Source organism: Erythrolamprus reginae, chromosome 4 (genome assembly GCF_031021105.1).
Source record: "Erythrolamprus reginae isolate rEryReg1 chromosome 4, rEryReg1.hap1, whole genome shotgun sequence".
Lineage (NCBI taxonomy): Eukaryota > Metazoa > Chordata > Lepidosauria > Squamata > Dipsadidae > Erythrolamprus > Erythrolamprus reginae.
Genome location: NC_091953.1, coordinates 132,592,438 through 132,617,683, shown reverse-complemented (window position 1 = coordinate 132,617,683; position 25,246 = coordinate 132,592,438). Strand labels below are relative to the sequence as shown.

The 25,246-nt window shown below is 42.6% G+C and overlaps 1 protein-coding gene across 2 annotated transcripts in view; it reads right to left on the bottom strand.

The window, feature by feature from the left end:
- DIAPH3 (diaphanous related formin 3) overlaps positions 1-25,246 on the bottom strand; it is a 119,100-nt gene that overhangs the window by 7,643 nt on the left and 86,211 nt on the right. The window contains exon 13 of one of the 2 annotated variants that reach the window (XM_070751370.1): positions 17,796-17,847. The exons of the other annotated variant lie outside the window; for it this stretch is intronic. Coding sequence (XP_070607471.1) covers positions 17,796-17,847 — 52 coding nt within the window. The remainder of the gene's footprint in view (positions 1-17,795; positions 17,848-25,246) is intronic. 2 annotated transcript variants of the gene reach the window in all.

Below are 25,246 nucleotides of genomic sequence, written 5' to 3'. Positions count from 1 at the left end.
AGAGAATTTCAAAATAAAATACTGTACTGTGTGAGCTCATAATAGGGCAACTCTATCAATATCAAAATGCCACTTAAATAGTTGAGATAGTTTCAAACTAGATTTTGATTTTCTTTCTCTCTTCCTTACTCCCATTCTTTTTCTTTCTCTTTTCCTTCCTCTCTTTTTTCTATCTGTTTCTCTCTCTTCCTCTCTTCCTCTCTCTCTCCTTCCCTCTCACTCTTTCCCTCTCGGCTTCTGGGCAGGTTTGGAAAACTCTGAGTTGATGATGATTTTTAAGTGAGCGATTGCTCACTGCTCAGCTTAGAGGGAACTATGATTTCGTTACATTCGCTCCGTTCGATAACGTAACGTGAACGGGATGCCAGGGTCAAAACCCCGCACGAAACGGTTAGAGGATACGGCTTTGGAGGAAGGTCTATCAATATGCAAATGTGTTTTGCGAGGTTGTGTGCGGCGCGTGTGTGTGGTTCCCTTTGAGAGAGAAAAGAATAATTCTGTTAGGCTCCAAAAATAAAGAATAGGTGTATGAGAGGCAAACAGCAATTCAAGATAGAAACATAGAAGTCTGACGGCAGAAAAAGACCTCATGGTCCATCTAGTCTGCCCTTATACTATTTCCTGTATTTTATCTTAGGATGGATATATGTTTATCCCAGGCATGTTTAAATTCAGTTACTGTGCATTTACCAACCATGTCTGCTGGAAGTTTGTTCCAAGGATCTACGACTCTTTCAGTAAAATAATATTTTCTCATGTTGCTTTGGATCTTTCCCCCAACTAACTTCAGATTGTGTCCCCTTGTTCCTGTGTTCACTTTCCTATTAAAAACACTTCCCTCCTGAACCTTATTTAACCCTTTGACATATTTAAATGTTTCGATCATGTCCTTCCTTTTCCTTCTGTCCTCCAGATTGAGTTCATTAAGTCTTTCCTGATACTCCTCCACTCGAAACAGAATAACCTACGAAAATAAACTAACAATCCTGGGCCTAGAAAGCCTAGAACTATGGTGCCTAAAACACGATTTGAGTATTGCCCACAAGATCATATGCTGCAACGTCCTACCGGTCAATGACTGCTTCAGCTTCAACCGCAACAACACAAGAGCACGCAACAGATTCAAACTTAATACGAACCGTTCCAAACTTGACTGTAAAAAAATATGATTTCAACAATCGAGTTATCAAAGCGTGGAACTCATTGCCGGACTCAATTGTGTCAACCCCTAACCCCCAACATTTCTCCCTTAGACTCTCCACGATTGACCTCTCCAGGTTCCTAAGAGGCCAGTAAGGGGAATACATAAGTGCACTGGTGTGCCTTTCGGCCCCTGTCCAATTGTCTTTCCTTTCTTCCACCTATCTTATATATTCTCTTCCTTTCATATATCCTCTCCTCTAAGTTCACTTTGCCCTTATATATATTACTGCATATCTATTTTTCTTCCTATGTATTTGTGTATTGAACAAATGAATAAATAAAAAAATAAAATAACATCAGGCATTGTGTGTATTTGGAAACTGCAGAATTATTGACGCAAGCGTTGAACTTTGCGCTGATGGCAGAGCAAATTCAAACTCTAGCTAGACTCAATTTAATTTCCTTAGAATGTGGTTAAACATAATTGCAGGTTGTGGGTATCTATTATATAGGGTAGCAATTTAGGCATTTGCAGTACTACTTACTCCAGAATGAATTAATTTGAAAGTTGCCTCTTTAGAAGGGGATGAATTACGATCTACATCAGTTTATCAATCCATACATTTCTGATGACCTAGCATCTTCTTACAAGACAAACATAACGAGCACGTGTTCAGTTTCTGTTCTGTTCTTCAGCTATCAAAGCAGCCTTGCAAATCCTATCCATTGGCTGAATTGTAAGAGAATTGTTTTGAAATCGTTAAAAATCAGATGTAATAACATTTCTCTCTCTCATCAATCAATCAATCAATCAATCAATCAACCATCTATCTTCACATTCTGAGTTGTCTACCTACCTACCTCTCTCTCTCTTTCTCCATCTATCTTCACATATCAAAATGGTCGGTCTGTCTGTCTGTCTGTCTATCTATCTATCTATCTATTATTTCATCTCCATCTATCTCTCATATCTATCTATCTATCTATCTATCTATCTATCTATCTATCTATCTATCTATCTATCTCTATCATTGTCTTTCTATCACTGTGTCTGTCCTGTCTGTCTGTCTATCTATCTATTATTTCATCTCCATCTATCTCTCATATCTATCTATCTATCTATCTATCTATCTATCTATCTATCTATCTATCTCTATCATTGTCTTTCTATCACTGTGTCTGTCCTGTCTGTCTGTCTGTCTATCTATCTAGTATTTCATCTCCATCTATCTCTCATATCTATCTATCTATCTATCTATCTATCTATCTATCTATCTATCTATCTATCTATCTATCATTGTTTTTCTATCACTGTGTCTGTCCTGTCCTGTCTGTCTGTCTGTCTATCACTGTCTGTCATTTTGTCATCTCTCTCTCTAATAATCTATCTTCACATACTGGGATGTCTACCTACCTACTACCTTTCTACACCCCTCTTTCTCTCCATTCTCACTTCACATTCCAAGATGGTCTGTCTGTCTGTCCATCCATCCTACTAGCTACCTACCTACCTTCAGACACCAAGATAGTGTGTACATTTTCTCCTATAATTCCTACAGATCAGTGATGGCGAACCGATGGCACGGGTGCCACAGGTGGCACGTGGAGCCATATATACTGGCATGCAAGCTGTTGCCCTAGCTCTGCTCCAACGTGCATCTGTGTGCTGGCCAGCTGATTTTTGGCTCACAGAGGCTCTGGGAGGGCGTTTTTGGCTTCCAGGGAGCCTCTGGGGAGATGGGGAAGGGCGTTTTTACCCTCCCCCAGCTCCAGGGAAGCCTTTGGAGCCTGGGGAGGGTGAAACACGAGCCTATTGGGCTGATTAGAAGTTGGGAAACAGGCAGTTTCTGGCCTCCAGAGGGTCTCCGGAGGGCGGGGGAAGCTGTTTTCGCCCTCCCCAGGCATTGAATTATGGGTGTGGGCACTCGTGCATGCCCAACAGCACATTCCCATGCTCTTTCGGCACCGAGGTAAAAAAAGGTTCACTATCACTGCTATAGATAATACAATAATCAGGGGTGGGACTATTTCTAGTTACTTAGCTTCTCCACATATATCTAGAACAGTGGTTTTCAACCTGTGTGTCATGACCCCTTTGGGGGTCAAACGACCCTGTCACAGGAGTAGCCTAAGACCATCAGAAAACACATATTCCCAATGGTCTTAAGAACAGAGACATGGCTCCTCTATCTGGCTCCAAGCAGGTCCATCTGCCGCACGAATCCCAGCGACCGGTTAGGTCCCACAGAGTTGGCCTTCTCCGGGTCCCGTAAACTAAACAATGTCGTTTGGCGGGACCCAGGGGAAGAGCCTTCTCTGTAGCGGCCCCGGCCCTCTGGAACCAGCTCCCCCCAGATATCAGAATTGCCCCCACCCTCCTTGCCTTTTGCAAGCTCCTTAAAACCCACCTCTGTCATCAGGCATGGGGGAATTGAAATTCCCTTCCCCCTAGGCTTATAGAATTTATACATGGTATGCTTGTATGTATGATTGGTCCTTTAAATTGGGGGTTTTTTAGATTGTTTTAATATTAGATTTGTTTACATTGTCTTTTTATATTGTTGTTAGCCGCCCCGAGTCTTCGGAGAGGGGCGGCATACAAATCTAATAAATACAAATACAAATACAAATAGACACCATGCTTTCATTGTCATTATCTATATCCTGGCTATGATTCCTATATTCTGAACATCTAACACATAGAAACATAGAAAATTGACGGCAGAAAAAGACCTCATGGTCCATCTAGTAGCCTAAGATCATCGGATCATCAGAAAACACATATTCCTGGAAGTGTTAGGAACCGAGACACTGCTCCTCTATCCGTCTCCAGGAGGGTCTACCCACATGCAAATAGACTACTGAAAAAAAAAATTGTACCAAGGGAACTTCTGAGCATGCACAGAAGCCAAATTGTGCATCTTGTTGTCACCATCTTGGTTTTGGCGCATTTTGTTTTGCAATCTTTTAAAAAAAATTCAGCACTGCACATGCATCTAGGATGCGCAGCCACGCAGTGCAGGAGGGAGCGAACTGGCAGCGAGATAAGTTAGAACCACCTCTGAGTTTCCTAATAATTATATTATTGATCACCACAACATAAGGAACTGAATTAAAGGGTCACGGCATTAGTAAGGTTGAGCTGGGGTGGCGCAGCAGGTAGAGTGCTGTACTGCAGGCCACTGAAGCTGACTGTAGATCTGTAGGTCAGTGGTTCATATCTCATCACTGGCTCAAGGTTGACTCAGCCTTCCATCCTTCCGAGGTGGTAAAATGAGGACCCAGATTGTGGGGGCAATAGGCTGGCTCTGTTAAAAAGTGCTGTTGCTAACATGTTGTAAGCCGCCCTGAGTCTAAGGAGAAGGGTGGCATAAAAATTGAATGAATGAATGAATGAATGAATGAACGAACGAACAAACAAACAAACAAACAAACCACTGAATTCTAGAACTAAAAATAAAAACTAACTAGCACTGGTTTGAAATGAGAATTTCATTCTCAATTGCAAATGATAAAGTCCGACTTTAAAATTTGACAAACAACTTTGAGAACTTTCAGCTCAGCACTTTGTGCAAACACTGAATGGGTGTTTTTTTTTTAACATAATTTTATTTTTTCTAACCTTAACCCTCTTGTTTGATTGGTAGAAATTGTGCTTGAAAAGGTTTTCTATACGGTTTGGAATTGATTCACCTTATTTATTTATTTTCTGATTTGGATATAATTAATCATGTCAAGAAGAGAGCGTTAAAGGAAGACACTAGACATTTTTCTTGCGGTATATGTAGCAGGAAAGAGATAAATGTTAAGAGTTTCCTATTTCCTTTAGCGAAATAGCTATTTGTCGAGTCATATATTATATTTTGTTTGCTTGCTTGCTTTTCCCGCAAAAATATTCACCATTTGGTTAGGAAAAGCGAGTTTTCCAAAAGCACAGATGCCCTTGTCCTTGCCCATAAATATAATATAAATGCCCTATAATAGAAAAGGCAACAAATGATTGCTCCTAAAAAAAAAAGATTTTTAAGTAATGTCAAATTCACAGCATGCCCATTAGGATCCAGGTTTAAGCCTCGCCATAGTGTCACTTAAATGAGATGCATAGTGGACAAATTAAATAAAAGACTGTGATAGAACATAGCAATAGCATTTAAACTTACATACCGCTTCACAGTGCTTTACATCCCTCTCTAAGCGGTTTACAGAGTCAGAAACATTTATTATTATTATGTCAGTACAACACAGCAAACGAGATCACTATGCTGGATTCCGTATTTCATCACCAGTCGGGCGCTTCCCAAGCACCTAGGACTGCGTGATGTAGCGGCGAATTATGTTTGCCGATCCCAGTAAAGCGGCCTTTTGCAATTGACAGATGGAGATTTTGTCAATTCCGATGGTTTTCAAATGTCCGCTGAGATCCTTTGGCCCTGCGCCCAGAGTGCCAAGTACCACTGGGACCACTTTCACTGGCTTATGCCAGAGTTGTTGCAGCTCTATTTTTAGATCTTCGTATTTCACTAAGATCACGGCATTATTATTATTATTATTATTATTATTATTATTATTATTATTATTATTATTAATTAGATTTGTATGCCGCCCCTCTCCGTAGACTCTGGGTGGATGGATCCCTCGGCTCCACTTAGGCTACTCTAGGCGCCCGATGAAAGGAACATTGAGCAGGCCACACCAGTGAAGGGCTACAAAATGTTTACTACCACACTGTGGCCGTGCCTTATTTTGTGCGTGTGGCTTGATAGTCATGTGACCGGGCAGGAGTGGCTTGCCGGCCCTGTGACCAGCTGGGAGCGGCTTGCTGATCGTGTGACTTGACCAAGGATTTTAAATCCATTTTATCAATGGATTTAAGAAGAGGCAGGTCACTGAATTCACCCACATCCTAGAAGTAAAGAACAATGAAATGACAGAAACATCTCACTTAGAATTTTTATGAGCATTGATGATTAAAATGGCCAGTCACAAAATAATCATTTACTCAAAGGCCACAATCTAAAGTATTCTTTGCTACTTTCACAGCCTACGTGAACATCCCAAAATGCTCCCTTCCACATAACAGTCTTAACCCTCCTTCCTGCAGACTGCCAAACAAAATGAAGGTTTCTGGCAAAACATTAGGTTACAAGCATTATTCATTTTATTTTTCTAGAGCAGGGGTCCCAAACTTGCAACTTTTAAGACTTGTGAATTTCAACTCCCAGAATTCTATGAAGACCTCTGTTCTAGAGAATACTACAACCATTTGGAAAGGAGGGGGAGGCAGAAACCCAGATTACATTTGGAATACTGTGTTCAGTTCTGGAGACCTCACCTACAAAAAGATATTGACAAAATTGAACAGGTCCAAAGACGGGCTACAAGAGTGGTGGAAGGTCTTAAGCATAAAACGTATCAGGAAAGACTTCATGAACTCAATCTGTATAGTCTGGAGGACAGAAGGAAAAGGGGGGACATGATCGAAACATTTAAATATGTCAAAGGGTTAAATAAGGTCCAGAAGGGAAGTGTTTTTAATAGGAAAGTGAACACAAGAACAAGGGGGCACAATCTGAAGTTAGTTGGGGGAAAGATCAAAAGCAACGTGAGAAAATATTATTTGACTGAAAGAGTAGTAGATCCTTGGAACAAACTTCCAGCAGACGTGGTGGGTAAATCCACAGCAACTGAATTTAAACATTCCTGGGATAAACATAGATCCATTGTAAGATAAAATACAGGAAATAGTATAAGGGCAGACTAGATGGACCATGAGGTCTTTTTCTGCCGTCAGTCTTCTATGTTTCTACATAGAATTAATTCCAGATCTTATCTCCTTATACTTTTCCTGGACACTTTGGTTTGTAGCAGAATCGCCACCTTTGGGGTTTTTAAATGCTTTCGGGAAGAACGCAGAGGCTGCCCAAAAAAGACACCCTGCATTTTCTTTCAATACCTTTCGGTGCAAATTGGGTGCTCTGGGGTGGAGCTCCATTTTCGCCATTTCCACTGCGTTCCTCCCCTTCTCTGGGCAGTAGCCCACCCCTGGACCACACCCTTTCCGGCCACATCCCCCCACCAGTCAGCTACAACCACTTGGCCATGCTCCCCCAGCCCCCAGAGGTCAATCATAATTCTGATTAAATTAATTAGAACTTCCCCAACCCTCCTTGTCTTTAGTAAGCTACTCAAGACCCACCTATATCGCCAGGCACGGGGGTACTGAGACACCTTCCCCAGCCTTTTATATTTTATGTTTGGTATGTATGTGTTGTTTGGTTTTAAATGATAGGATTTTATATGTCTTTTTCTCTTTTAATATTAGATTTGTTCCACTGTAACATTGTTTTTATTATTGTTGTGAGCTGCCCCGAGTCTTCGGAGAGGGGCGGCATACAAATCTAATAAATTATTATTATTATTATTATTATTATTATTATTAATTAATTCAATGAAACAGAATTGGACACCCCTGCCTTAGAAGGTTGGAAAGCATAGGAAACTTTAGGCCCTGTCAGGATCGAACTCCACGCTGGAGGCAGAGTTTGCTTGCAAAACTGCATTCTAACCACGGCGCCGCCAGGGAATCCTTAGGAAATAAAACTAACTTCTCTATAAATGCTCTAAGCTGGACTCCTTTAATTAGGCAGGTCTGTTCGGGGAGCCAGGATACACTGCTCCTTTAGGAGAGGTAAAACTTTTAAAATGAAGATGTGTTTTCAGAATGGGCCAATGCCCTCGGAAGAGTAGAGAGCCTGGAATCAATTCTGTTTGAATGGATAATCATACATTCATTGATTGGTCACGTTATTGACTCAGCTGTCAGTTCCTCTCCGTATCCCAACCACTTAGTGCTGCCATTTGCAGCTATGTTCCAAGCTTCTCAATACATTTTTAATGAGAAACTATACAGTCCCAGATATCCTATAGTATTGTAGCCCTCCGGTGTTAACAAATACAGTGGTACCTCTGCTTAAGAACTTTTCTAGATAAGAACCAGGTGTTCAAGATTTTTTTGCCTCTACTTAAGAATCATTTTCTACTTAAGAACCCGAGCCTGGAAAAATTTCCCAGGAAATTTGAGAGCGGCACGAAGGCCCGGCCAGTTTCCTGCCGTTTTCCCTTTAATCCCAGACATCTCGGGCTTTTCCGGGCTGCCAGAGGAGCCTTTCCGTGGCAATTAAGGAGGCTTGCACAGATTTTGCCTCCAAAGATGGTGGCACCCATAGGACTACAGTGGTCAATGACTTTTGCGGAACGGCTATACGGTTTTCAAAAAATATTAATTAAAAAAATGCTCCGTGGGTTTTTTGCACACCATGGGTTTTTCTGTGAGTTGCCAGGGGGAAGCAACCCACAGAAGGAGAGGCGAAAGCGGCGGGGGGGAAGGAGAGAGGAACCCCGAGCCGCCCTCCTCCCATGCTTTTCAAACGCAGCACTTCCCCGCGCGGGAGGATTTACTCGCTGCTGCCGCCTGCCGAGCTTGAGAGCAAGCCTCTCGTGTCCGTCGACACCTCCTCCTCCTCTTCCACCGCCCCGCTGCCTGACTCCGGCAATGCCGTTTACACGGTGCTGGTGGAAGATCCATCATCGTTCCGGTGGAGGAGAGCCCGGCTCAGGAACTGCGAGGATGGAACTGGATGGAGCGCCGCCGCTAGCCGCCTGAAGCCGTTCTCTCTCTCTCTCACACACACACACATCTCCTCCCCTTCTCTTCTGGTTAAAGGCATAGGTTAAAAAGGAGCGCTGGGCGAGGGGCAGACGGCGGAGGGGCGAGCGGCATTGGTGAGGGGGGGTTGCCATGCTTTTTACGTTTTTTAATGTTATATTTATATTGTAAATATAGCATCTCTACTTTACATTTTTTCGTGGTCTTAGAATGCATCCCCCGTGAAAAACGAGGGATAACTGCACCACAGGAGCAGTTGCACGCAAATTGCACAATCTTCCGCACCGGTACAACCCACCACTGGTCATATCCCAGGCAAAGTCTATCCGACATTTTCTTACACTACTTTCTTCGTCTTTAAGTTGAGAGAAGAGAAAACAAAGAAAGAGTAGAGAAAGGCATCGTAAGTCAGTCACACACACAACACACAAAATCGGATTTCCACAGCCAGTTCCGCATAAGAAATGTTTTACTGAAAGTTTCATCTTTTATAGAACTATCATCTGGTCATTCTGGAGAAAAATATAGAAGCCAACCAAGTATGTTATTAAAAAAAAAGCACCCGACAACTTTAAATAACTTTCACATAAAGATATATGTGGGCTTGAACAGAATGAAGTTTAGTGTAGTTGTAAATAAGATTGTAATGTGAAGAGTTGCGTGAACACTTAATATTGCAGCTGTAAGCCTGATGTCAACCTTGAAATGTTAGCACAAACCCTTTCCCCTAACACAACATTCCTTCTACATTGTTCACCCATCACCCTTCACCTAATCTAAGCAAATATGACAGAGGAGGTCACATTGTCAAAGCATTTCAAGGAAGAAGCTTTGCAAACTGTTGACAGAGAGAAGGCAACGAAACTAAGGTGGTAGAAACAGGGAACACGGAAAAGTGAGAGATGCCTTCAGTGGGAAACAAGATATAGATGGGCTTCCAAAATAAGTATGATTGCATGGTTTTATTAATGGGGTTTTAGATCAGTTTATAATTGGGCTTTGGAATTATATGTTGTGAGTTGCCCTGAGTCTTTGGAGAAGGGTGGCATATAAGTTGAAAGAAAGAAAGAAAGAAAGAAAGAAGGAAGGAAGGAAAGAGGGAGAGGGAGAGAGAGGGAGGGAGAGAGGAAAGGAAGGAAGGAAGAAAAAAGAAAGAAAGAAGGAAGGAAGGAAGGAAAGAAAGAGGGAGAGGGAGGGAGGGAGAGAAGGAAGGAAGGAAGGAAGGAAGAAAAAAGAAAGAAAGAAAGAAAGAAAGAAAGAAAGAAAGAAAGAAAGAACAAAACTGGAGGATATCTAGGAGCCGCGAAGCAACAAACTAAACAAAGGCAATAAAGAAGATATAAGAAAGCAACAAACTATACAAAGGCAATAAAGATATATATAAGAGCAAAAATCACATTGAATACTGCATCCACAGCATAAAAAGATGTTGAGACTCTAGAAAGAGTGCAGAGAAGAGCAACCAAGATGATTAGGGGACTGGAGGCTAAAAGATATGACGGTTGCAGGAACTGGGCATAGCTATTCTAGTGAAGAGAAGGACCAGGGGAGACATCATAGCTGTCTTCCAATATTTGAGGGGCTACCACAGAGAGGAAGGGGTCAGGCTATTTTCCAAAGCACTTGAAAGCCAGACAAGGAATAACAGATGGAAACTGATCAAGGGGAGATTCAACCTAGAAATAAGGAAAAATTTTCTGACAATGAGAGCAATCAAAGAAATGGAACAGAAATTGCCTTCAGAAGTGGTGGGAGTTTCATCACTGGAAGTTTTGAAGAAGAGACTGGATTGCTATCTGTCGGAAATGGTGTGGAGTCTGCTTGGGCAGAGGGTTGGACTGGATGGCCTTACAAGGTCCCTTCCAACCCTGTTAATCTGCAAAACTGCTCTTGACAATTGAAGACACATTTGCTCAGTCATAGTCTCTGTTTAGTAGAAATGCAGACCCTGGAATTACGGAATGCAAAATGTATTCAGTCTGAATAATTTTATTAAGTGCATTTCCATAACTACCCTAAAAAGTGATACCTAATATAGACATCCTATTGTCCTCCAGCAAAAGTCACAGCTTCCTCTTTCTAATGATTAACATCATTAGATGCGAAAAGGATGTTGACACTCTAGAATGAGTGCAGAAACGAGAAACAAAGATGAGTAGGTGACTGGAGGCTAAAACATACAAAGAACGGTTGCAAAAACTGAGTATGTCTAGTTTAATGAAAAGAAGGACTTGGGGAGACATGATAGCAGGGTTCCAATATCTCAGGGGTTGCCACAAAGAAGAGAGAGTCAAGCTATTCTCCAAAGCACCTGAGGGTAGAACAAGAAGCAATGGGTGGAAATTAAACAAGGAGAGAAGCAACTTAGAACTAAGGAGAAATTTCCTGACAGTTAGAACATTTAATCCATGGAACAGCTTGCCTCCAGAAGTTGTGAATTAATTAATTAATTAATTAATTAATTAATTAATTAATTAATTAATTAATTCGATTTGTATGCCGCCCCTCTCCATAGACTCGGGGCGGCTCACAATAGCAATAAAACAATTCATGACAAATCTAATAATTTAAAAACATTTTTAAAAAAACGTTATTAAGCAGACATACACACAAACATACCATGCATAAATTGTATAGGCCCAGGGGAGATATCTCAATTCCCACATGCCTGGCGGCAAAGGTGGGTTTTAAGGAGTTTACAAAAGGCAAGGAAGGTGGGGGCAGTTCTAATCTCCGGGGGGGAGCTGGTTCCAGAGAGTCGGGGCCACCACAGAGAAGGCTCTTCCCCTGGGACCCACCAAACAACAACCCTGGAATGCTCCAACCCTGGAAGTTTTTAAGATGTTGGATAACCATTTGTCTGAAGTGGTGTAGGATTTCCTGGCCAAGCAGGGGGTTGGACTAGAAGACCTCCAAGATCCCTTCCAACTCTGTAATTCTATTCTAACATTCTGAAAATTCCAAGTCCTATTGAAAATTAGCCGTGAATCATAGTTCCATTCAAACATCCCTCCGCCTAAAATTCCACAGGAAAAAAATTAGACTATTGTCTGGGATTATTTTATATAAGAACATACGTTCTCAAGTTACAACAGTGTATTTAGCGATCGTTGGGAGTTACGACGGCACTGATAAGATTTTGACCACTGCAGCATTCTCATGAAAATTGTGATCAAAATTTGGACGCTTGGCAATTGACTCATATTTATGATGGGGTCAAATGGTCACCTTTTGTGACCTTCTGGCAAGCAAAGTTAAGGGAGGGAGACCAGGTTCCCTTAGCAGCCATGATAGCAGTCTACAGGTATACGAGGGGATGTCACAGAGATATTTTTTAAAATATCTTAATTTTATATTACAGAAAGACCTGGACAGACTAACAAATTACAAAATACAGACTAACAAATTACAGAAAGACCTGGACAGACTAACACAGTGGGCCCACACCAATAAAATGATGTACAACATCAACAAGAGCAAAGTCCTTCACCTAGGCAGAAAAAACGCTGGACACACATACAGCCTGGGAGAAACCCCTCTCAGCAGTAGCGACGGCGAAAGAGACCTCGGAGTCTTGGTGGACAATCAACTAAACATGAGCCAACAATGTGCAGCAGCAGCCAAAAAAGCCAATACAATCCTAAGCTGAATCAACAGGGGAATACACTCCAAGACCAGGGAAGTCTTAATACCACTCTACTATGCCCTGGTCAGACCACACCTGGAGTACTGTGTTCAGTTCTGGTCACCACACTTCAAAAAGAACATTGAAACTCTGGAGAAGGTGCAGAAAAGAGCAACCAAGATGATTAAGGGATTGGAAACCAAGACTTACGAAGAGAGACAAAAGGAACTGGGCATGGATAGCCTAGAGAAAAGGAGGGCCAGAGCGGACATGATAGCAGTCTACAGGTATACGAGGGGTTGTCACAGAGAGGAGGGGATCACTTTATTCTCCAGGACACCGAAGGGCCGGACGAGGAACAACGGCTGGAAGCTGACCAAGGAGAGATTCAACCTGGAAATAAGGAAGAACTTCCTGACGGTCAGAACGATCAACCAGTGGAACAACCTACCAGCGGACGTTGTGAACTCCAATACTCTGGACATTTTAAAGAGGAAATTGGACTGCCATTTGGCTGGGATGCTATAGGGTTCCTGCTTAGGCAGGGGGTTGGACTTGATGACCTGCATGGTCCCTTCCAACTCTAACAATAAATAAATTAAATAAATAAATGTTGCTGCAGTGATTTGCTTAATCCCAGTGGCAAGGACGTTTGTAAAATAATGAAGCAAAACTCACTTAAACAAATGCTTAATGACATATATTTGTGGTTTTAAAAGTTTCAGCAACGATTTTAAAGGACATAGCCTTAACCTACATTACAAATGGATCGTGCGCACAGCAGAAAGAGACTCTGCAACATTACCTGCACTAGGCACAAATTTCTGCTACCCTAATTAAATTGCTCGTGGCTTGGACAAAGCAGAGAGTCATTTAATAGCATTGCCAAGGCTAAGTATCTGTCTTGCCACATAAAGATGAAGACGAGACACAGGTGTTTGAAGGAAAAGACTGAATTAATAGGGTTATAATGAACTATCTGTCGGTGATGGCCATCTCTAACCAACCCAAAGTTTGGAAAAGACATTTTTAGGAACTGTTAGAATTCTTTGCGTCTATATTTGATGAACCCATTAGTTTAGTTCAGTAATGGCGAACCTATGGCACGGGTGCCACAGGTGACATGCAGAGCCATATCTGCTGGCACGCGAGCCGTTGCCCTAGCTCAGCTCCAACGTGCATGGGTGTGCCGACCAGCTGATTTTTGGCTCGCATAGAGGCTCTGGGAGGGTGTTAGTTAGTTAGTTAGTTAGTTAGTTAGTTAGTTAGTTAGTTAGTTAGTTAGTTAGTTAGTTAGTTAGTTAGTTATTTGATTTGTATGCCGCCCCTCTCCGCAGACTCGGGGCGGTTAACAACAGTAATAAAACAGTATATTATATTATATTATATTATTATTATTATTATTATTATTATTATTATTATTATTTATTAGATTTGTATGCCGCCCCTCTCCGTAGACTCGGGGCGGCTCACAACAATAACAAGAACAATGTAAAAAAACAAATCTAATAATTTAAAAAACACTAACATATAACAATAATCCAATACTAAAAACAGTTAAAAACTCATTATATAAAAACCAATCATACATACAGACATACCATGCATAAAATCTTAAAGGCCTAGGGGGAAAGAGTATCTCAGTTCCCCCATGCCTGGCGGCAGAGGTGGGTTTTAAGCAGCTTACGAAAGGCAAGGAGGGTGGGGGCAATTCTAATATCTGGGGGGTTGGTTCCAGAGGGCTGGGGCCGCCACAGAGAAGGCTCTTCCCCTGGGTCCCGCCAAGCGACATTGTTTGGTTGACGGGACCCGGAGAAGACCCACTCTGTGAGATCTAACCGGTCGCTGGGATTCGTGCAGCAGAAGGTGGTCCCAGAGATAATCTGGTCCGATGTCATGAAGGGCTTTATAGGTCATAACCAACACTTTGAATTGTGACCGGAAACTGATCGGCAACCAATGCAGACTGCGGAGTGTTGGTGTAACATGGGTATATTTGGAAAAGCCCATGATTGCTCTCGCAGCTGCATTCTGCACGATCTGAAGTTTCTGAACACTTTTCAAAGGTAGCCCCATGTAGAGAGCATTGCAGTAGTCGAGCCTCGAGGTGATGAGGGCATGAGCGACTGTGAGCAGTGACTCCCGGTCCAAGTAGGGTCGCAACTGGTGCACCAGGCGAACCTGGGCGAACGTCCCCTTTTTGGCTTCCAGAGAACCTCTTGAAGTATGGGGGAGGGCATTTTACCCGCCTCCAACTCCAGGGAAGCCTTTGGAGCCTGGGAAGGGTGAAACACGAGCTTACTGGGCCCCCCAGAAATTGGGAAACAGGCTATTTAGGACCTCTGTTGGGGGTAAGGAGTTTTCTCCCTTCTCAGGCATTGAATTATGGGTGTCCATATGCGTGATAGCGCGTGCATGCTCTTTTGGCACCCGAGGAAGAAAAGGGTCATCACCACTGGGTTAGTCTTCGTCCCCAAACTGTATATAGCAAGGGGCAGCAAACTCGATTTCATTGAGAGCCACATCAGGGTTGTGTTTGGACTTGGGGGCAGGTGGGTGTGGCCAGCTCGATGTCACTCAGGTCGCGGGCACCAGTGGTGCCGCGGGCAGGGTTGAAAGGATCCATTGTCTCCAACGGAGGAAGGCGAGATAGCAAGAAGGCCAAACTCTTGTTCTCCACGGGAGCCTCGCCATCCCTCTCAGAAAATGTGGATTCCCAGACATAATAATAATTAATAATAATAATTTATTAGATTTGTATGCCGCCCCTTTTCGAAGACTCGGACATAGACACAAGACGTCCAGAACCCACGCAGTACCCCCCCCGAGCTCCATTTTTGTTGGCAAAGGCACTCCGGGCCAGTCCTTTGCTCTTTCCAGGGTGGCCCCGCAGGACGGATCTAAGCGCCCTGTAGGCCGGATCCAGCCTGTGGGCCTTGAGTTTGACATCCCTGGTATACAGATAATAATAATAATAATAATAATAATAATAATAATAATTTATTAGATTTGTATGCCGCCCCTCTCCGAAGACTCAGGGCGGCTCACAACAATAATAAAAACAATATTATAGTAGAACAAATCTAATATTAAAAAACATATAAAACCCTATCATTATTTAAAAAACCAAACAACACATTCATACCAAACATAAAACAAAGTATAAAAGAGCCTGGGGGAAAGGTGTCTCAACTCCCCCATGCCTGGCGGTATAAGTGAGTCTTGAGTAGTTTATGAAAGACAAGGAGGGTGGGGGCAATTCTAATCTCCGGGGGCAGTTGATTCCAGAAAGCCGGGGCCGCCACAGAGAAGGCTCTTCCCCTGGGGCCCGCCAAACGACATTGTTTAGTCAACAGGACCCGGAGAAGGCCAACTCTGTGGGACCTTATCGGTCGCTGGGATTCGTGCGGTAGCAGGCGGTTCCGAAGGTACTCTGGTCCAATGCCATGTAGGGCATTAAAGCTGACCATAATATTTTTTCCAATTACCTCACAATTCAGGTGGTTAATAGTGAAATGCAAGTACGGGTGTTTGCTATAATGAGGAAATCTCAAACTGTCGCGCTGGCTTTTTTTTTACTCGTTGGGTAACATTTTATTAAAGATCAAGGTCGTTCTTCCCTTAAAAATAACAACAAGTATTTGACAACATCGAAGTCCCTCTTCTCTGAAAGAAAATTGCTGTTTAAACTTGGGAGAGCAATTAAAAAGACATGCGTTAGCTCACTTCACTTTCTTTTTTTAAAATTATTTTTAAAAAACCATTTCAGAATGTGCTACACAATAACATGAGGTAACTTTTTTTAAAAAACATGAGGTAACTTTAAAAAAAAACTATTTAAAAAGCAAACTGTATTTTAAATGACACGCGGGACCTTGAATGTTAAATAAAGGCGATCTTCCATTTGCGATTAAAACACATTTCTGTTTTTAAGTGCTGTTAAGCTAATTGGCTTCTTCCTGCGTAGATTTTTTTTAAAAATTCCCCTTTTTAGCAACTTTTAATTGCTTTTAAGGTACCCCTCAGGAAATAATGTCAGAAAATATATATATACGAAGGCTGGTTTGTTTAGAGACACATTCACCTTAAAAACAAAAAAAGAACAGGAAGAAATCACATTTATATTTATATAACTATTTGGCTGATTGCGTTCCAAATACAAGACGCCTATTGCTTGAGCAGTATTAGGGGAGAAAATTGAGCGTAATTTTAAAAGCTGTGAAGCTGTGGCGAGGGGGGCGTTTGCCCAGGTTCGCCTGGTTCACCAGTTGCAGCCCTATCTGGACCGGGACTCATTGCTCACAGTCACTCATGCCCTCATCACCTCGAGGTTCGACTTCTGTAACGCTCTCTACATGGGGCTACCTTTGAAAAGTGTTCGGAAACTTCAGATCGTGCAGAATGCAGCTGCAAGAGCAATCATGGGCTTCCCTAAATATGCCCATGTTACACCAACACTCTGCATTGGTTGCCGATCAATTTCCGGTCACAATTCAAAGTGTTGGTTATGACCTATAAAGCCCTTCATGGCATCGGACCAGACTATCTCAGGGACCGCCTTCTGCCGCACGAATCCCAGCGACCGGTTAGGTCCCAAAGAGTTGGCCTTCTCCGGGTCCCGTCGACTAAGCAATGTCATTTGGCGGGAACAAGGAGAAGGGCCTTCTCTGTGGCGGCCCTGACCCTCTGGAACCAGCTCCCCCCAGATTTCAGAGCTGCCCCCACCCTCCTAGCCTTTCGCAAGCTCCTTAAAACCCACCTCTGTCGTCAGGCATGGGGGAACTGAGATATTCTTTCCCCCTAGGCTTCTACAATTTATGCATGGTATGTTTGTATGTATGATTGGATTTAAGATAAGGGTTTTTAGTTGTTTTAATATTGGATTGTCGCATGTTGTTTTTACCACTGTTGTTAGCCGCCCCGAGTCTACGGAGAGGGGCGGCATACAAATCAAATCAAATCAAATCAAATCAAATCAAATCAAATCAAATCAAATCAAATAAATAAATAAATAAATAGATAAATAAATAAAAGAAGAGGAAGAAATCAAATTTATATTTATATAACTATTTGGCTGATTGCGTTCCAAATACTACTACCAAATATTACTTGAGCAGTATTAGGGGAGAAAATTGAGCGTAATTTTAAAAGATGTCAGTTGGCGTTTGCTTTGAAAAGGTAACAGAACAGTGATTTGGGCCGACAGAGACAATGTTCAGTTCTGTCAGAACTCTGTTGGGTTTTTAGATGAAAACAAACAAACCTGAAAGCTACCATTACGACAGGGAGGGTGACTATCTGTGGCGTTAACTGGATTTCCCCCTGGCGCCTTCATTCATATTTATAATATATTTATAATACCTCTGCACAGCTGATGCAATCACTTTAGGGCCCGCCATTATTCCAAAGCAATCTATAACGGCAAAAAAGAGCGGAGTTGACAGGAGTTAATGCCGGTTTTATGTCGCTTACAATTGCTTTCTGATCTACTAAACGGCTATGAAAATGGATGCACAGTTTTTTAATGCGCTTTTAATACGTTCCCATATAGACCAAAGGCTGTGGCGTTCCACTAATCTCCCTCTACGGCAAATTGAATTTGACCGGTTTTCTTTTGTTTTCTGGGTTTTAATGCAGCTTGTGTGTATGTTAAAATTAAAGTGCACCGCGCTAATTGGAACGGAGACTTACTCACGGGAGGTAAACACTTAGAAGGGGGGGAGGGAAACACCCTCAGACCATTAGATCCACAATCTAACGGGCAAATACTGATGCTCATCATGAATCAAAAATTCATCGTCACTAAAAGGGGCGGGGGGAGAACTCCTAACTAAAAATGCACTATGCTACATTTGGAGTCCTAGGGAAAACCATCCCTTGTGTGTTAGCTTGAGCAACCTAGAAATAAGGAGAAATTTCCTGACAGTGAGAACAATTCATCCGTGGAACAACTTGCCACCAGAAGTTGTGAAAGCTCCAACACTGGATTTTTTAAAGAAGGGATGAGGCGGCCATTTTTTCTGAAATGGTACAGAGTTGGACTAGAACAGGGGTAGGCAAAGTTGGCTCTTCTATGACATGCGGACTTCAACTCCCAGAATTCCTGAGCTAGCATGATTGGCTCAGGAATTCTGGGAGTTGAAGTCTACAAGTCATACAAGAGCCAACTTTGCCTACCTCTGGATTAAAAGATCTCCAAGGTCCCTTCCAGCATTGGAAAAAATATCCAAATTGCATTACTTTTGGAACACACCTTGTATATACCGCTTCATAGGGCTTTAAGCCCTCTCTAAGCAGTTTACAGCATCAACATCCTGTCCCCAACAATCTGGGTCCTCATTTTACCCACCTTGGAAAAATGCAAGGCTGAGTCAACCTTGTGCCGGTGGTGAGATTTGAACTGCTGAACTACAGATAGCTGTTAGCTGAAGTAGCCTGCAATGCTGTACTCTAACTACTACGGCTTAAAACAAAGGCTAGAGACTATGTGTGTGCGCGTGTAGGGGGTGGTATATAATACCTTCCCCAACTAGATGTCTTGGAGCATGTCAGACTATGATTCCCAGCATCAGCAGCAGCAGCCAGCATTGGGGATGATGGGAATCGTGCAACAATATGCCCGGAGGATACCAGATTGCAGAAAGCTGATTTAGGAAGCATCAAAATTAGTCAAGAGATCTTGGCTTGGAGATATTCCAGCTCCCTTCGGGCCTTTTCTAGCGGATGTAACTGCGATAATTCTGCTTCTGAGCCAGGAATCCTGTACTTTTGTTTATTTTTATTAGGCCGCTTGGGGAAAACGATTGTGCTGCCACTTGGTTGGGAGAAATCAGGGAGAGGGTAGAAGGTGGAAAGCTTTTTCAGAGTTCGGGCCGTCTCAATTTTCCAGGAAAAAGAGTAGCTTTCAGATGGCACTTATACAAGCTTTGAAAAGTGTTTGGAAACTTCAGATCGTACAGAATGCAGCGGCAAGAGCAATCATGGGCTTCCCTAAATATGCCCATGTTACACCAACACTCCGCAGTCTGCATTGGTTGCCGATCAGTTTCCGGTCACAATTCAAAGTGTTGGTTATGATCTATAAAAGCCCTTCATGGCACCGGACCAGATTATTTCAGGGACCGCCTTCTGCCGCACGAATCCCAGCGACCAGTTAGGTCCCACAGAGTTGGCCTTCTCCAGGTCCCGTCAACTAAACCATGTCGTTCGGCGGGACCCGGGGAAGAGCCTTCTCTGTGGCGGCCCCGGCCCTCTGGAACCAACTCCCCCCAGAGATTAGAATAGCCCCCACTCTCCTTGCCTTTCGTAAGCTCCTTAAAACCCACCTCTGCTGTCAGGCATGGGGGAATTGAGATACTCTTTCCCCCTAGGCTGCTACAATTTATGCATGGTATGACCTCACCTACAAAAAGATATTGACAAAATTGAACGGGTCCAAAGACGGGCTACAAGAATGGTGGAAGGTCTTAAGCATAAAACGTATCAGGAAAGACTTAATGAACTCAATCTGTATAGTCTGGAGGACAGAAGGAAAAGGGGGGACATGATCGAAACATTTAAATATATTAAAGGGTTAAATAAGGTCCAGGAGGGAAGTGTTTTTAATAGGAAAGTGAACACAAGAACAAGGGGACACAATCTGAAGTTAGTTGGGGGAAAGATCAAAAGCAACATGAGAAAATATTATTTTACTGAAAGAGTAGTAGATCCTTGGAACAAACTTCCAGCAGACGTGATAGATAAATCCACAGCAACTGAATTTAAACATGCCTGGGATAAACATATATCCATCCTAAGATAAAATACAGAAAATAGTATAAGGGCAGACTAGATGGACCATGAGGTCTTTTTCTGCCCTCAGACTTCTATGTTTCTATGTTTGTATGTATGACTGGTTTTTATAATAAGGGTTTTTAGCTGTTTTAGTATTGGATTGTCACATGTTGTTTTTACCACTGTTGTTAGCCGCCCCGAGTCTACGGAGAGGGGCGGCATACAAATCCAATTAATAATAATAATAATAATAATAATAATAATAATAATAATAATAATGATGTTGATGGGTGGAGGACTTCAGATGTTCTCCTCTGTTTGAATGACAAGTCAAGGAATTGGCAGGAGTCTCTTTTGGAATTAGCTCGAATCTCAGCAGGGATGATCTATTTCCAAAAAAACCCCTAGGAAAGTAAAGAGCACATGAAGGGAATAATAGAACTGCAGAAGACAGGAAGGCTTATATGTATTGATCTCATCAGCTTGCTCAACGTCTTGGGTTTATAACATACATCTAACAAGACAGGGCGAATTTGCTCTTCACAGCTGGATGGATTTTTTTTTTTCCTTTTCCATTTTGAGGTTTTCCCTGGCTGATTTCTATTTAATGACTCTTTTTAGATTCCCTCCTTTCAAATGAGTGGGCTTTGTTAAGTGTTAAGGAGTCTGCGGAGTAACCCTTGAGTTACCAAGGATGCACAGAGGAAACGTGGAGGAGATATGCAGCTGATCGCCCGGAGATACAAGTAGTAATTCAGATAACCAAATACATTAAATGTATACATACGATTTACTTTGGCAAATAGCTTAGTCAAGAACAATCCAATCATACACAATTACATCAGCCAATACTCTCAATACATAGACAATATTATAAGCCTCTCTCTATACATTAAACATTACTTACAAAATACATTAATCCATCATTTGAAGATTTTTTTTCTCCCCTCTTCCCCACCAATTCCAGATTTCCAAAATGTCTTTCAAATGCTTTCTTATTAAAAAAGAAGGAGAAGAGGAGGAGAAAGAGAAGAGGAAGAAGATGAAGAAGAGGAAGAAGAGGAAGAAGAAGAAGGAGAAGGAGAAGGAGGAGAAGGAGGAGAAGAAGGAGAAGGAGGAGAAGGAGGAGAAGAAGGAGAAGGAGGAGAAGAAGGAGGAGGAGGAGGAGGAGGAGGAGAAGAAGAAGAAGAAGAAGAAGAAGAAGAAGAAGAAGAAGAAGAAGAAGAAGAAGAAGAAGAAGAAGAAGAAGAATTTAGAATGTGTCTCAAAGATGCTTTTTCAGGAGGAAACTGGACTTTATTTTTTTTACTTTCAAAGACATTTTGCTTCTCCTCCAATAAGCTTCTTCAGCTCTGACAGGATAATGGGGAATGGAAGGATTTATATTCCTTGCAGACAGCTGGTCATTCGTATCCTTTTAGAGCAGTGGTTCTCAGCCTTTCTAAGGCCACGACCCCTTAATACAGTTCCTCGTGTTGTGATGACCACCAACCATAAGTCTAGCGCCAATTCTCCCAACAGAGCTTTGAGCTGATTGGCAGGAAGGTCAGAGAGATGCCCCCACTGTAAACGCCTGATTGGTCAGATTGTAAAAATATGTTCCAAGATGCCAGAATAGTTCCTAATACCCAGAGAAATTTGTATTTTCCCAGGGTCTCAAGCGACCCCTGTGAAATGGTCATTCGACCCCCAAAGGGGTCCCGACCCCCAGGTTGAGAACCACTGTTTTAGAGGGTCATTGAACCACTTGGAAGTTTATCTGTGTCCCTAGGGTCACCTGAGTGGTGCTCCTGGTTCCTATAGTCTCTTATTTTTCATCTGGAAATCCATTCCTATTCTCACACCATTCAAAGGGTGTTCATCCCAAATTGTACCACTAAAAGTCCGCAGAGAATATCAGTCATCCAGGTCGTGGTTGTCCCCAAAGGTGCTTTTTCAGGAGGCAACTGGACTTCCTGGTTTTTCCTTTTGAAGAAGTTTCGCTTCTCATCCAAGAAGCATCTTCAGCTTCTTGGATGAGGAGGAGGAGAAGAAGAAGAAGAGGAAGAGGACGAAGAAGAAGATGATGAAGAAGAAGAAGAAGAAGAAGAAGAAGAAGAAGAAGAAGAAGAAGAAGAAGAAGAAGAAGAAGAAGAAGAAAAAATGACAGTATAGTGGAGAATGGAAGAATTTATATTTGTTGCAGGCAAATGGACATTTGCCTCCTTTTAGAGGGTCAATGAAGCACTTGGAGGTTTTTTCTGTCTCCTCCAGGTCACCTGAATGGTGCTCCTAGTAGAGTTTTTTCCTTCAAAGAAAAAACAAGAAAGTCCAGTAGCCTTTTCAAAAAGCACCTTTGGGACAACCATGACCTCGATGAGTGAGAATCTCTACAGACTTTTAACTGAGAATGTGGGCTACATAAAATTTATGGGCCAATCGTCTATGGAGATTTTCAGTTATCCAGGTCACATTAATCCCAAAGAAGGTGTGTTTTTTTTAAAGGCAACTGGACTTTGAAGATGTTTCTCTTCTCATCCAAAAAGCTTCTTCAGATCTGACTGAACTGTTAAACGGTGCTTAGACCAAGCCAAAAAGGTCAACCTATCAAAGGGAAGCAGTTTCGTATAGAGTGAAATAGAGAAATGTCAAGATGTACTTAAAAGATTTGTAGCGGTAGAAGATAAACTAGGAGAGCAACAGGGAGATTAATAATGAGAGCTGAGGAAATAAGGGTTGTTCTTTTTTCACTAATTCTAACATAGCTAACTCACAAAGAGGCAGGGACATTATCAAGAAGTTTACAAGATCAGTTTAAAGATGATCATTGGCTTCAAAATGCTACATCAGACAGTCTAACGACAAATCTTCTGTTCATCTTCTGGTTTGCTCAAGTTGTGGGGATTTGGGCAGCTGCGAGAGCAATTATGGGCTTTCCCAAATATGCCCATGTTACTCCAACACTCCGCAGTCTGCCTTGGTTGCCAATCAGTTTCCGGTCACAATTCAAAGTGTTGGTCATGACCTATAAAGCCCTTCATGGCATCGGACCAGAATATTTCCGGGACCACCTTCTGCCGCACAAATCCCAGTGTCCGATTAGGTCCCACAGAGTTGGCCTTCTCCGGGTCCCATTGATGAAACAATGTCATCTGGCGGGGCCCAGGGGAAGAGCCTTCTCTGTGGTGTCCCTGACCCTCTGGAATCAACTCCCTCCGGAGATCAGGGTTTGTTTGTTTTTTAATTTATTTATTTATTTATTTATTTGTTTGTTTGTTTGTTTGTTTGTATGCCACCCCTCTCCGAAGACTCGGGGCGGCTAACAACAATAAAGAAGACAATGTAAACAAATCTAATATTAAAAATAATCTAAAAAACCCCCAATTTAAAGAACCAATCATACAAACAAATTCTATAAGCCTAGGGGAAGGGAAAATTTCAATTCCCCCATGCCTGACGACAGAGGTGGGTTTTAAGGAGCTTGCGAAAGGCAAGGAGGGTGGGGGCAACTCTGATATCTGGGGGGGAGCTGGTTCCAGAGGGTCGGGGCCGCCACAGAGAAGGCCCTTCTCCTGGGTCCCACCAAATGACATTGTTTAGTCGACGGGACCCGGAGAAGGCCAACTCTGTGGGTTGCCCCCACCCTCCTTGCCTTTCGCAAACTTCTTACAACCCACCCCTGCCGTCAGGCATGGGGAAATTGGGCCGTTCTGTTTTATGCATGGTATGTTTGGGATGTTGGATTGTTTTTACATGAAGGGTTTTAAACCATTTTAATGACTGGATTTGTACTATGCTTTATTGTTGTGAGCTGCTCTGAGTCTACGGCATACAAATCTAATAAATAAATAAATTTATGTGGACGGGATGCCTGAGGACCTCTGGTTTCCAAGGCAGCACGGCCCAGAGAGGAGACGCTGCAATGAAGTCCAATTCTCACATTGGCTATGTGTGGGTTGCCCATATTACCCATCAATGTTGATCCAGTAGGACATTCTGCTTGTTAAAGACTACCAGCATTAAACGTGCCGTGCCAGAAACAGAAGCCAGAAGATGCTTATCACAAGCTCGGCAAGCCAAGATATGTCAAGTCAATTTTAGCCGTATTAATAGTGGCAATTACGGTACCCAAGACAACACACACACACACACACACCCGTTGGAGAGTTTCTGGGAAAGCGATAAAGCAAAGGCATTTTGTTTGAAATCTTGGTGCATTCCCTAAAAAAATATTCAGGCAATGGATCACCCACCCCATCCCGTGCATAAATGTTACGGATTCTCTTTGCAGCCGTTTTATTTTGCTTACTTTATTGTTTAATTACAAAGAACACATCCCGGTGGGTCCTCTTGGAGAAACCTTTTCCCAGGCTTATTACGAATGCACTTTCTCATGTCTCGAAGCCCCTTTTACGTTGCCGGTTGCCACTTAATAGTAGTAATTTATTTTCTCAATATTCCCACTCCGCTGCTGAGAGAGGATATTGCGCAGTAAAGTTTCACTGGCCAAGAACAGACTAAACTCAGAATCTAAAAGGCAGCGTTCTATGTCAGCGCTGTGAAATTGTACAGAATAAAGGTGATTTTAGAGTCATTTCCTGAAAGAGGAGATGACGGAGGGAGCAACTAGGAGAGGCATGAACCATGGTAACGGACTAGACCTTTTTCTCCTTTCCTCACATTTATTTTATTTTATTTATTTATTGTAAGAGCTTTTATTAAGACTTACAAAGTGGCGCTCAAGGCGGCAAGATGCGCATATCATGCCGCCTTGATTGCATCAGCGGAATCCCGCCCGGCCGCTCTGTTTAGGGTGACCCGCTCCCTTCTTAATCAGGGAGGAGTTGGGGAGCCCTTGCAGAGCAGTGCCAAGGATTTTAACACATTTCTCGCTGATAAAATCGCTCAGATCCAGGCGGACCTCGACTCTAATTGTAAAACAGAGTCGACTGACAACGAGTCAGTCGAGGTGGCTGGGGCCCGTACTTGTCCACCTGTCTGGGAAGAGTTTGATCTGGTGACACCTGATGAGTGGACAAGGCCATTGGAGCTGTGAGCTA